Source organism: Schistocerca nitens, chromosome 9 (genome assembly GCF_023898315.1).
Source record: "Schistocerca nitens isolate TAMUIC-IGC-003100 chromosome 9, iqSchNite1.1, whole genome shotgun sequence".
Taxonomy (NCBI): domain Eukaryota; kingdom Metazoa; phylum Arthropoda; class Insecta; order Orthoptera; family Acrididae; genus Schistocerca; species Schistocerca nitens.
Genome location: NC_064622.1, coordinates 17,620,472 through 17,632,827, shown reverse-complemented (window position 1 = coordinate 17,632,827; position 12,356 = coordinate 17,620,472). Strand labels below are relative to the sequence as shown.

The window sequence follows — 12,356 nt, the reverse complement described above, 5'->3', positions numbered from 1 at the left end:
TTATTCAATCTGTATATTGAGCAAGCAGTAAAGGAAACAAAAGAAAAATTCGGAGTAGGTATTAAAATTCATGGAGAAGAAGTAAAAACTTTGAGGTACGCCGATGACATTGTAATTCTGTCAGAGACAGCAAAGGACTTGGAAGAGCAGTTGAACGGAATGGACAGTGTCTTGAAAGGAGGATATAAGATGAACATCAACAAAAGCAAAACGAGGATAATGGAATGTAGTCAAATTAAATCGGGTGATGCTGAGGGGATTAGATTAGGAAATGAGACACTTAAAGTAGTAAAGGAGTTTTGCTATTTAGGGAGTAAAATAACTGATGATGGTCGAAGTAGAGAGGATATAAAATGTAGACTGGCAATGGCAAGGAAAGCGTTTCTGAAGAAGAGAAATTTGTTAACATCGAGTATAGATTTAAGTGTCAGGAAGTCGTTTCTGAAAGTATTTGTATGGAGTGTAGCTATGTATGGAAGTGAAACATGGACGTTAACCAGTTTGGACAAGAAGAGAATAGAAGCTTTCGAAATGTGGTGCTACAGAAGAATGCTGAAGATAAGGTGGGTAGATCGCGTAACTAATGAGGAGGTATTGAATAGGATTGGGGAGAAGAGAAGTTTGTGGCACAACTTGACTAGAAGAAGGGATCGGTTGGTAGGACATCTTTTGAGGCATCAAGGGATCACAAATTTAGCATTGGAGGGCAGCGTGGAGGGTAAAAATCGTAGAGGGAGACCAAGAGATCAATACACTAAGCAGATTCAGAAGGATGTAGGTTGCAGTAGGTACTGGGAGATGAAGAAGCTTGCTCAGGATAGAGTAGCATGGAGAGCTGCATCAAACCAGTCTCAGGACTGAAGACCACAACAACAACAACAAAATTATTGTCATATAAGTTATACACTTCAAAGAAAATATGACAACTTATGAATGTCACAAATTTGGTTTGATTAGAACCAACAATTTTTCAGGAAAGTGTACCATCATTAGCTTGGTCAACCATAGGATATTTGCTCACAACTGGATCCTCTTAAATGCAAAAGAATTAAAACTGATAAGCATGAAAAAACACCCAACATTGGTGTAATATTCTATGATATTTATTTTTCTCCAAACCAGTTCTCAGTTGTTACACTATTGCCAGGAACAAAGACAAATGTATCTGGCTGTGAAATCTTTGTACCTCACAATAATGCAACAGCTGAAAACCAGTTTGTAAAATGATAAATACTGAAGAATATCTCCCCAGTGCTGCACATCTTTTCCTCCCTAATGTATAAAATATTCTACATAGAACCAATGGGACAGTCAGTTAATGCAATTAAAACTGAGTTTGTGAGCAGGTATTAAACCTACATATCAGGCATTTGTGGGCCATGCACTACCAGTGCTGTTACTAGAGTACATGCCATGGACCAACTCAAACTCTAAATGGTTTGCAGGCCTCACACCATTTCATACAAACATATAACCAAAGGAGAATAAAATCCACCAGAGAACATAAGAATTCATTATCAGTAGCTGAAGACTTTGGCTCAGTGAATTAATGCAGGCAGGCAGGAAGCCAGAAAAAAGTGAATAGGCTTTGTTTGCGGGCTACTTACCGAGAATGTCACTCTGTGGCAACCATTTGCTAATCTTCACATTAGCGGGTTGATTTGGCAGAGATTCTGTCTCAAGTTTCCACAGAACTTTTTGTTTCAACTTGGAGAATACCTTGAGGAACATATTCCTCATGTCTTCTGGGAAGTCTGTGCTTTTGATATTGCTCCCCATGCTGAAGTATATGACACCATCTGTCGCAGTGTCCATAAATATTTGTAGATCCTAAAATACAACACTTACTGCAAAAAATAGGCTTGCAGATATTGGTAATGAAAGAATTAATTATTTTCTATTGGGTGAACAAAATAAAGTTGCATGAAGTCTAATTATCTCTTCCAGCTCAATTATCAAGCAGCCAAAGTAATTGTGAAAAATTACTGTGCGAGGGGAAGAGATGTGACAAACTCATTTCAGTAAAAGTAACATCTATTTATTTATTTAGTCTTTGCCTGTGGTCTCAAGCTGACGATTTTCAACTGGGAGTAACGGGTGTGTTTCACAATTTTTCTACGCAGACAGAGTAAGAGAGATGTAAAATCTGTCTTCTGGCTGCAGTTACCATGTTTGCTACACTACATTACAGCATATACAGTGTGTTTAACAATCCATGTTACACACTTCTAGAGGCTGTAGAGAGGACTTGGTAGACCAAGTTTTACTTAGGAACCCTTGTCAGGTAACATCATTCAACAAGTGTCGAAGTTATAGGCCCCGGTGCCTGTCAATGCATTTATATATACAGTGTGTCCCTTGTTGATGCTACAAACTTTCAAGGATGATGGAGATGGATAAACATATCAATTTGAGGTAAGGGTCCCTGTACCAGTAACAACTAAGTTGAAAATTATAAGTGAAAACCGATCTGATAGCTCTGACAGTGGAATACATGTGCTAGCACTGTTGTTGCTAGGACTGTGTGGTAGGCAACTTTCAAAGGTGGAAGTATGGATCAAAACAAGGCAAAATGTACTCTAAATATGGGCTCTAAAATGCATACCTGAGGAGCTATGAGCACTTGTTCAATACAGAAGACATGTTTCAAAGCAGTGAAGATGAACAACCATTCATAGCTTCTATGGCACGCACTTTAGAGCCCAAGTTCACTGCATATTTTTGCCTTATTTTGTTCAATACTATCTCTTTGAATGTTACCTACCCTTCAAATCTTAGCAACAACAGTACCAGTACATGTACATATTTCATTGTCACAGGTATCACAATGGTTTTCTCTTATAACTTCCGACTTGTTTGTTTCCAGCACAATGAACCTTATCCTTCTCCATCATGCTAGAACATTTGTAACATCATCTCAGAATCACCCTGCATTTACATGTACAATTATAGGCACTGGCACCTATAACTCTGATACTTGTTGTTGGGTGATGTTTCTGGACATGGGTTCCTATGTAAAACTGGATCTACTGAGTTCCCTCTGCAACCACTAGGAAGTGCATACCATGCATTGTGAAGCACTCTGTATACAATAAGAGTAAGCAAAATTACACTTTACAGGCACATAAAATCTTATTATATATTTCCTGTTGCAATGTAACACCCAACATGTAGTTTCATTTTAAGTACTCATATGTAAATACATTTCTTTATGAGATGCGCGTTTAAGCAATTTTTAAAAATTTGACTTTGTTAATTGATAATATTATGAGAAGGAAAGTTGCTTCTCACCACATAGGAGAGATGTTGAGTCACAGATAGGCACAACAAAAAGATTTTCACACTTACAGTTTTCGGCCAATGGCAGGCAGGGGTGAGGTGGGGAGGGGGGGGGGGGGTGGAGTAGTAGGGGAGGGGGGAAAAAAGAAAGACTGGGTGTGGTGTTGAAATGACGGCTGTGTAGTGCTGGAATGGGAGCAGGGAAGGGGCTGGATGGGTGAGGACAGCAACTGACAAAGGATGAAGCCAGGAGGGTTACAGAACGTAGGATGTATTGCAGGGAAAGTTTCCACGTGCATAATTCAGAAATGCTGGTGTTGGTGGGAAGGATTCGTATCACACAGGCTGTGAATCAGTCATTGAAATGATGGATATCATGTTTGGCAGTGTGTTAAGCAACAAGGTGGTCCACTTGTTTCTTGGCCACAGTTTTTTGGTGGCCATTCATGTGGACAGACAGTTTGTTAGTTATAATGCGTACATAGAATGCAGCACAGTGGTTGCAGCTTAGCTTTTAGACGACATTACTGGTTTCAAGGTAGCCCTGCCTTTGATGGGATAGGTGATGTTAGTGACCGGACTGGAGTACGTGGTGGTGTGAGGATGTATGGGACAGGTCTTGCATCTAGGTCTATTACAGGTAATGAGCCATGAGATAAGCGATTGGGAGCAGGGGTTGTGTAAGTATGGACGAGTATATTGTGTAGTTTCGGTGGACGGCAGAATACCACTGTGGGAGGGGTGGGAAGGATAGTGGGCAGGACATTTCACATTTCAGGGCACGATAAGAGGTAATCAAAACCCTCACAGAGAATGTAATTCAGTTGCTCCAGTCCTGTGTGGTACTGAGTTACGAGGGGAATGCTCCTCTGTGGCCGGACTGTGGGACTTTGGGAGGTGGTGGGAGACTGGAAAGATAAGACACGTGAGATTTGTTTTTGTATAAGATTGGGAACATAATTATGGTCAGTGAAGGCTTGCTTCAACTGTCATATTGAAAAGAGCAATAACTCAATCATGTAACATAGCTTCTTGTATTTAGAAAGTTCCAGAGAGTCATCACAGGAAAATCAAGACTGATAAGTGATGTATAACTTAATGTATAAAGTAACTTGCTCAGTCAGAAAATGTAGCTTTGGAGTTGGTGTTGTAGCCCACCGTGCAGCACTTGTCTTGCACTGGCACCACTGCTATGGCAGCCAGAACGTTTTGTGAGGGGCCTACACAAGCCATCACTATCCAACCTGCCTGTGCCAGCACCACCTCGAGACACTGATCAACAAACTTACTTCATACATTATGTGTATACGCAGACTGAAATGATGAATATATATATAGATAATGTGACTTACCAAACGAAAGCGCTGGCGGGTCAATAGACACACAAACGAACACAAACATACACACAAAATTCAAACTTTCGCAACCAACGGTTGCTTCATCAGGAAAGAGGGAAGGATGAAAGGATGTGGGTTTTAAGGGAGAGGGTAAGGAGTCATTCCAATCCCAGGAGTGGAAAGACTTACCTTAGCGGGAAAAAAGGACAGGTATACACTCGCACACACACACACATATCCATCCGCACATACACAGACACAAGCAGACATTTGTAAAGGCAAAGAGTTTGGGCAGAGATGTCAGTCGAGGCAGAAGTACAGAGGCAAAGATGTTGTTGAAAGACAGGTGAGGTATGAGCGGCGGCAAATTGAAATTAGCGGAGATTGAGGCCTGGCAGATAACGAGAAGAGAGGATATACTGAAGGGTAAGTTCCCAACTCCGGAGTTCTGACAGGTTGGTGTTAGTGGGAAGTATCCAGATAACCCGGACGGTGTAACACTGTGCCAAGATGTGCTGGCTGTGCACCGAGGCATGTTTAGCCACAGGGTGATCCTCATTACCAACAAACACTGTCTGCCTGTGTCCATTCATGTGAATGGACAGTTTGTTGCTGGTCATTCCCACATAGAAAGCTTCACAGTGTAGGCAGGTCAGTTGGTAAATCACGTGGGTGCTTTCACACGTGGCTCTGCCTTTGATCGTGTACACCTTCCGGGTTACAGGACTGGAGTAGGTGGTGGTGGGAGGGTTCATGGGACAGGTTTTACACCGGGGGCGGTTACAAGGGTAGGAGCCAGAGGGTAGGGAAGGTGGTTTGGGGATTTCATAGGGATGAACTAACAGGTCACGAAGTTTAGGTGGATGGCGGAAAGACACTCTTGGTGGAGTGGGGAGGATTTCATGAAGGATGGATCTCATTTCAGGGCAGGATTTGAGGAAGTCGTATCCCTGCTGGAGAGCCACATTCAGAGTCTGATCCAGTTCCGGAAAGTATCCTGTCACAAGTGGGGCACTTTTGTGGTTCTTCTGTGGGAGATTCTGGGTTTGAGGGGATGAGGAAGTGGCTCTGGTTATTTGCTTATGTACCAGGTCGGGAGGGTAGTTGCGGGATGCGAAAGCTGCTTTCAGGTTGTTGGTGTAATGGTTCAGGGATTCCGGACTGGAGCAGATTCATTTGCCACGAAGACCTAGGCTGTAGGGAAGGGACCGTTTGATGTGGAATGGGTGGCAGCTGTCATAATGGAGGTACTGTTGCTTGTTGGTGGGTTTGATGTAAACGGACACGTGAAGCTGGCCATTGGACAGATGGAGGCCAACGTCAAGGAAAGTGGCATGGGATTTGGAGTAGGACCAGGTGAATCTGATGGAACCAAAGGAGTTGAGGTTGGAGAGGAAATTCTGGAGTTCTTCTTCACTGTGAGTCCAGATCATGAAGATGTCATCAATAAATCTGTACCAAACTTTGGGTTGGCAGGACTGGGTAACCAAGAAGGCTTCCCCTAAGCGACCCATGAATAGGTTGGCGTACGAGGGGGCCATCCTGGTACCCACGGCTGTTCCCTTTCATTGTTGGTATGTCTGGCCTTCGAAAGTGAAGAAGTTGTGGGTCGGGATGAAGCTGGCTAAGGTAATGAGGAAAGAGGTTTTAGGTAGGGTGGCAGGTGATCGGCGTGAAAGGAAGTGCTCCATCGCAGCAAGGCCCTGGACGTGCGGAATATTTGTGTATAAGGAAGTGGCATCAATGGTTACAAGGATGGTTTCCGGGGGTAAAAGATTGGGTAAGGATTCCAGGCGTTCGAGAAAGTGGTTGGTGTCTTTGATGAATGATGGGAGACTGCATGTAATGGGTTGAAGGTGATGATCTACGTAGGGAGAGATACATTCTGTGGGGGCTTGGTACCCAGCTACAATGGGACAGCCGGGATGATTGGGTTTGTGAATTTTAGGAAGAAGCTAGAAGGTAGGGGTGCGGGGTGTTGGTGGGGTCACGAGGTTGATGGAGTCAGGTGAAAGGTTTTGTAGGGGGCCTAAGGTTCTGAGGATTCCTTGAAGCTCCGCCTGGCCATCAGGAATGGGATTACCTTGGCAAACTTTGTATGTAGTGTTGTCCGAAAGCTGACGCAGTCCCTCAGCCACATACTCCCGATGATCAAGTACCACGGTTGTGGAACCCTTGTCCGCCGGAAGAATGACGATGGATCGGTCAGCCTTCAGATCACGGACAGCCTGGGCTTCAGCAGTGGTGATGTTGGGAGTAGGATTAAGGTTTTTTAAGAAGGATTGACAGGCAAGGCTGGAAGTCAGAAATTCCTGGAAAGTTTGGAGAGGGTGATTTTGAGGAAGAGGAGGTGGGTCCCACTGTGACGGAGGACGGAACTGTTCCAGGCAGGGTTCAATTTGGATAGTGTCTTGGGGAGTTGGACCATTAGGAGTAGGATTAGGATCATTTTTCTTCGTGGCAAAGTGATATTTCCAGCAGAGAGTACGGGTGTAGGACAGTAAATCTTTGACAAGGGCTGCTTGGTTGAATCTGGGAGTGGGGCGGAAGGTGAGGCCTTTGGATAGGACAGAGGTTTCGGATTGGGAGAGAGGTTTGGAGGAAAGGTTAACTACTGAATTAGGGTGTTGTGGTTCCAGATTTTGTTGATTGGAATTTTGAGGTTTTGGGGTGCGTGGAGCTGGAAGTGGGAGATTGAGTAGATGGGAGAGACTGGATCTGTGTGCAATGAGAGGAGGTTGAGGTTTGCTGGAAAGATTGTGAAGGGTGAGTGAGTTACCTTTCCGGAGGTGGGAAACCAGGAGATTGGATAGTTTTTTGAGGTGGAGGGTGGCATGCTGTTCTAATTTGCGATTGGCCTGTAGGAGGATGCTCTGAACAGCCGGTGTGGATGTGGGAGAGGAAAGATTGAGGACTTTTATTAGGGATAGGAGTTGACGGGTGTGTTCATTGGCTGAGTTGATGTGCAGGTGAAGGATTGGGTGGGTTAGGGCAATGGATTGTTCAGGGAGAGGGTAAGGAGTCATTCCAATCCCGGGAGCGGAAAGACTTACCTCAGGGGGAAAAAAGGACGGGTATACACTCGCACACACACACATATCCATCCACACATATACAGACACTCTCCCTTAAAACCCACATCCTTTCGTCTTTCCCTCTCCTTCCCTCTTTCCTGATGAGGCAACAGTTTGTTGCGAAAGCTTGAATTTTGTGTGTATGTTTGTGTTTGTTTGTGTGTCTGTCGACCTGCCAGCACTTTCATTTGGTAAGTCACATCATTTTTGTTTTTATATATCACACACACACTCCTGGAAATTGAAATAAGAACACCGTGAATTCATTGTCCCAGGAAGGGGAAACTTTATTGATACATTCCTGGGGTCAGATACATCACATGATCACACTGACAGAACCACAGGCACATAGACACAGGCAACAGAGCATGCACAATGTCGGCACTAGTACAGTGTATATCCACCTTTCGCAGCAATGCAGGCTGCTATTCTCCCATGGAGACGATCGTAGAGATGCTGGATGTAGTCCTGTGGAACGGCTTGCCATGCCGTTTCCACCTGGCGCCTCAGTTGGACCAGCGTTCGTGCTGGACGTGCAGACCGCGTGAGACGACGCTTCATCCAGTCCCAAACATGCTCAATGGGGGACAGATCCGGAGATCTTGCTGGCCAGGGTAGTTGACTTACACCTTCTAGAGCACGTTGGGTGGCACGGGATACATGTGGACGTGCATTGTCCTGTTGGAACAGCAAGTTCCCTTGCCGGTCTAGGAATGGTAGAACGATGGGTTCGATGACGGTTTGGATGTACCGTGCACTATTCAGTGTCCCCTCGACGATCACCAGTGGTGTACGGCCAGTGTAGGAGATCGCTCCCCACACCATGATGCCGGGTGTTGGCCCTGTGTGCCTCGGTCGTATGCAGTCCTGATTGTGGCGCTCACCTGCACGGCGCCAAACACGCATACGACCATCATTGGCACCAAGGCAGAAGCAACTCTCATCGCTGAAGACGACACGTCTCCATTCGTCCCTCCATTCACGCCTGTCGCGACACCACTGGAGGCGGGCTGCACGATGTTGGAGCGTGAGCGGAAGACGGCCTAACGGTGTGCGGGACCGTAGCCCAGCTTCATGGAGACGGTTGCGAATGGTCCTCGCCGATACCCCAGGAGCAACAGTGTCCCTAATTTGCTGGGAAGTGGCGGTGCAGTCCCCTACGGCACTGCGTAGGATCCTACGGTCTTGGCGTGCATCCGTGCGTCGCTGCGGTCCGGTCCCAGGTCGACGGGCACGTGCACCTTCCGCCGACCACTGGCGACAACATCGATGTACTGTGGAGACCTCACGCCCCACGTGTTGAGCAATTCGGCGGTACGTCCACCCGGCCTCCCGCATGCCCACTGTACGCCCTCGCTCAAAGTCCGTCAACTGCACATACGGTTCACGTCCACGCTGTCGCGGCATGCTACCAGTGTTAAAGAGTGCGATGGAGCTCCGTATGCCACGGCAAACTGGCTGACACTGACGGCAGCGGTGCACAAATGCTGCGCAGCTAGCGCTATTCGACGGCCAACACCGCGGTTCCTGGTGTGTCCGCTGTGCCGTGCGTGTGATCATTGCTTGTACAGCCCTCTCGCAGTGTCCAGAGCAAGCATGGTGGGTCTGACACACCGGTGTCAATGTGTTCTTTTTTCCACTTCCAGGAGTGTGATATATATATATATATATATATATATATATATATATATATATATATATATATCTGTGTGTGTGTGTGTGTGTGTATAAATATAATAGAGGGTAACATTCCACGTGGGAAAAAATATATATAAACCAAAGATGATGTGACTGACCAAACGAAAGCGCTGCCACGTCGATAGACACACAAACAAACCCAAACATACACACAAAATTCTAGCTTTCGCAACCAACGGTTGCCTCGTCAGGAAAGAGGGAAGGAGAGGGAAAGACGAAAGGATTTAGGCTTTAAGGGAGAGGGTAAGGAGTCATTCCAATCCCGGGAGCGGAAAGACTTACCTTAGGGGGAAAAAAGGACGGGTATACACTCGCACACACACACATATCCATCCACACATATCCATCCACACATATACAGACACAAGCAGAGATATATATATATATATATATATATATATATATATATATATATATATATATATATATACAAAGTGTATTGATCTCTTGGTCTCCCTCTACGATTTTTACCCTCCACGCTGCCCTCCAATGCTAAATTTGTGATCCCTTGATGCCTCAAAACATGTCCTACCAACCGATCCCTTCTTCTAGTCAAGTTGTGCCACAAACTTCTCTTCTCCCCAATCCTATTCAATACCTCCTCATTAGTTACGTGATCTACCCACCTTATCTTCAGCATTCTTCTGTAGCACCACATTTCAAAAGATTCTATTCTCTTCTTGTCCAAACTGGTTATCGTCCATGTTTCACTTCCATACATGGCTACACTCCATACAAATACTTTCATAAACGACTTCCTGACACTTAAATCTATACTCGATGTTAACAAATTTCTCTTCTTCAGAAACGATTTCCTTGCCATTGCCAGTCTACATTTTATATCCTCTCTACTTCGACCATCATCAGTTATTTTGCTCCCCAAATAGAAAAACTCCTTTACTACTTTAAGTGTCTCATTTCCTAATCTAATCCCCTCAGCATCACCCGATTTAATTTGACTACATTCCATTATCCTCGTTTTGCTTTTGTTGATGTTCATCTTATATCCTCCTTTCAAGACACTGTCCATTCCGTTCAACTGCTCTTCCAAGTCCTTTGCTGTCTCTGACAGAATTACAATGTCATCGGTGAACCTCAAAGTTTTTATTTCTTCTCCATGAATTTTAATACCTACTCCAAATTTTTCTTTTGTTTCCTTTACTGCTTGCTCAATATACAGATTGAATAACATCGGGGAGAGGCTACAACCCTATCTCACTCCTTTCCCAACCACTGCTTCCCTTTCATGCCCCTCGACTCTTATAACTGCAATTTGATTTCTGTACAAATTGTAAATAGGCTTTCGCTCCTTGTATTTTACCCCTGCCACCTTCAGAATTTGAAAGAGAGTATTCCAGTTAACGTTGTCAAAAGCTTTCTCTAAGTCTACAAATGCTAGAAACGTAGGTTTGCCTTTTCTTAATCTTTCTTCTAAGATAAGTCGTAAGGTTAGTATTGCCTCACGTGTTCCAACATTTCTACGGAATCCAAACTGATCTTCCCCGAGGTCCGCTTCTACCAGTTTTTCCATTCGTCTGTAAAGAATTCGCGTAGTATTTTGCAGCTGTGACTTATTAAACTGATAGTTCGTAATTTTCACATCTGTCAACACCTGCTTTCTTTGGGATTGGAATTATTATATTCTTCTTGAAGTCTGGGTATTTCGCCTGTCTCATACATCTTGCTCACCAGATGGTAGAGTTTTGTCATGACTGGCTCTCCCAGGGCCATCAGTAGTTCTAATGGAATGTTGTCTACTGCCGGGGCCTTGTTTCGACTCAGGTCTTTCAGTGCTCTGTCAAACTCTTCACGCAGTATCTTATCTCCCATTTCATCTTCATCTACATCCTCTTCCATTTCCATAATATTGTCCTCAAGTACATCGCCCTTGTATAAACCCTCTATATACTCCTTCCACCTTTCTGCCTTCCCTTCTTTGCTTAGAACTGGGTTGCCATCTGAGCTCTTGATATTCATACAAGTGGTTCTCTTCTCTCCGAAGGTCTCTTTAATTTTCCTGTAGGCAGTATCTATCTTACCCCTAGTGAGACAAGCCTCTACATCCTTACATTTGTCCTCTAGCCATCCCTGCTTAGCCATTTTGCACTTCCTGTCGATCTCATTTTTGAGACGTTTGTATTCCTTTTTGCCTGCTTCATTTACTGCATTTTTATATTTTCTCCTTTCATCAATTAAATTCAATATTTCTTCTGTTACCCAAGGATTTCTATTAGCCCTCATCTTTTAACTACTTGATCCTCTGCTACCTTCACTACTTCATCCCTCAGAGCTACCCATTCTTCTTCTACTGTATTTCTTTCCCCAATTCCTGTCAATTGTTCCCTTATGCTCTCCCTGAAACTCTCTACAACCTCTGGTTCTTTCAGTTTATCCAGGTCCCATCTCCTTAAATTCCCAACTTTTTGCAGTTTCTTCAGTTTCAATCTGCAGTTCATAACCAATAGATTGTGGTCAGAATCCACATCTGCCCCTGGAAATGTCTTACAATTTAAAACCTGGTTCCTAAATCTCTGTCTTACCATTATATAATCTATCTGATACCTATTAGTATCTCCAGGATTCCTGCAGGTATACAACCTTCTTTTATGATTCTTGAACCAAGTGTTAGCTATGATTAAGTTATGCTCTGTGCAAAATTCTACAAGGCGGCTTCCTCTTTCATTTCTTCCCCCAAATCCATATTCACCTACTATGTTTCCTTCTCTCCCTTTTCCTACTGACGAATTCCAGTCACCCATGACTATTAAATTTTCGTCTCCCTTCACTACCTGAATAATTTCTTTTATCTCATCATACATTTCATCAATTTCTTCATCATCTGCAGAGCTAGTTGGCATATAAACTTGTACTACTGTAGTAGGCGTGGGCTTTGTGTCTATCTTGGCCACAATAATGCGTTCACTATGCTGTTTGTAGTAGCTAACCCGCACTCCTATTTTTTTATTCA

The 12,356-nt window shown here is 44.2% G+C and overlaps 1 protein-coding gene across 1 annotated transcript in view; it reads right to left on the bottom strand.

Annotated features, from left to right (window-relative positions):
- Positions 1 to 12,356, bottom strand: part of LOC126202990 (UDP-glucosyltransferase 2-like) — a 114,547-nt gene that overhangs the window by 37,675 nt on the left and 64,516 nt on the right. The window contains exon 4 of the mRNA XM_049937188.1: positions 1,608 to 1,830. Within this exon, the coding sequence (XP_049793145.1) occupies positions 1,608 to 1,830 (223 nt within the window). The remainder of the gene's footprint in view (positions 1 to 1,607; positions 1,831 to 12,356) is intronic.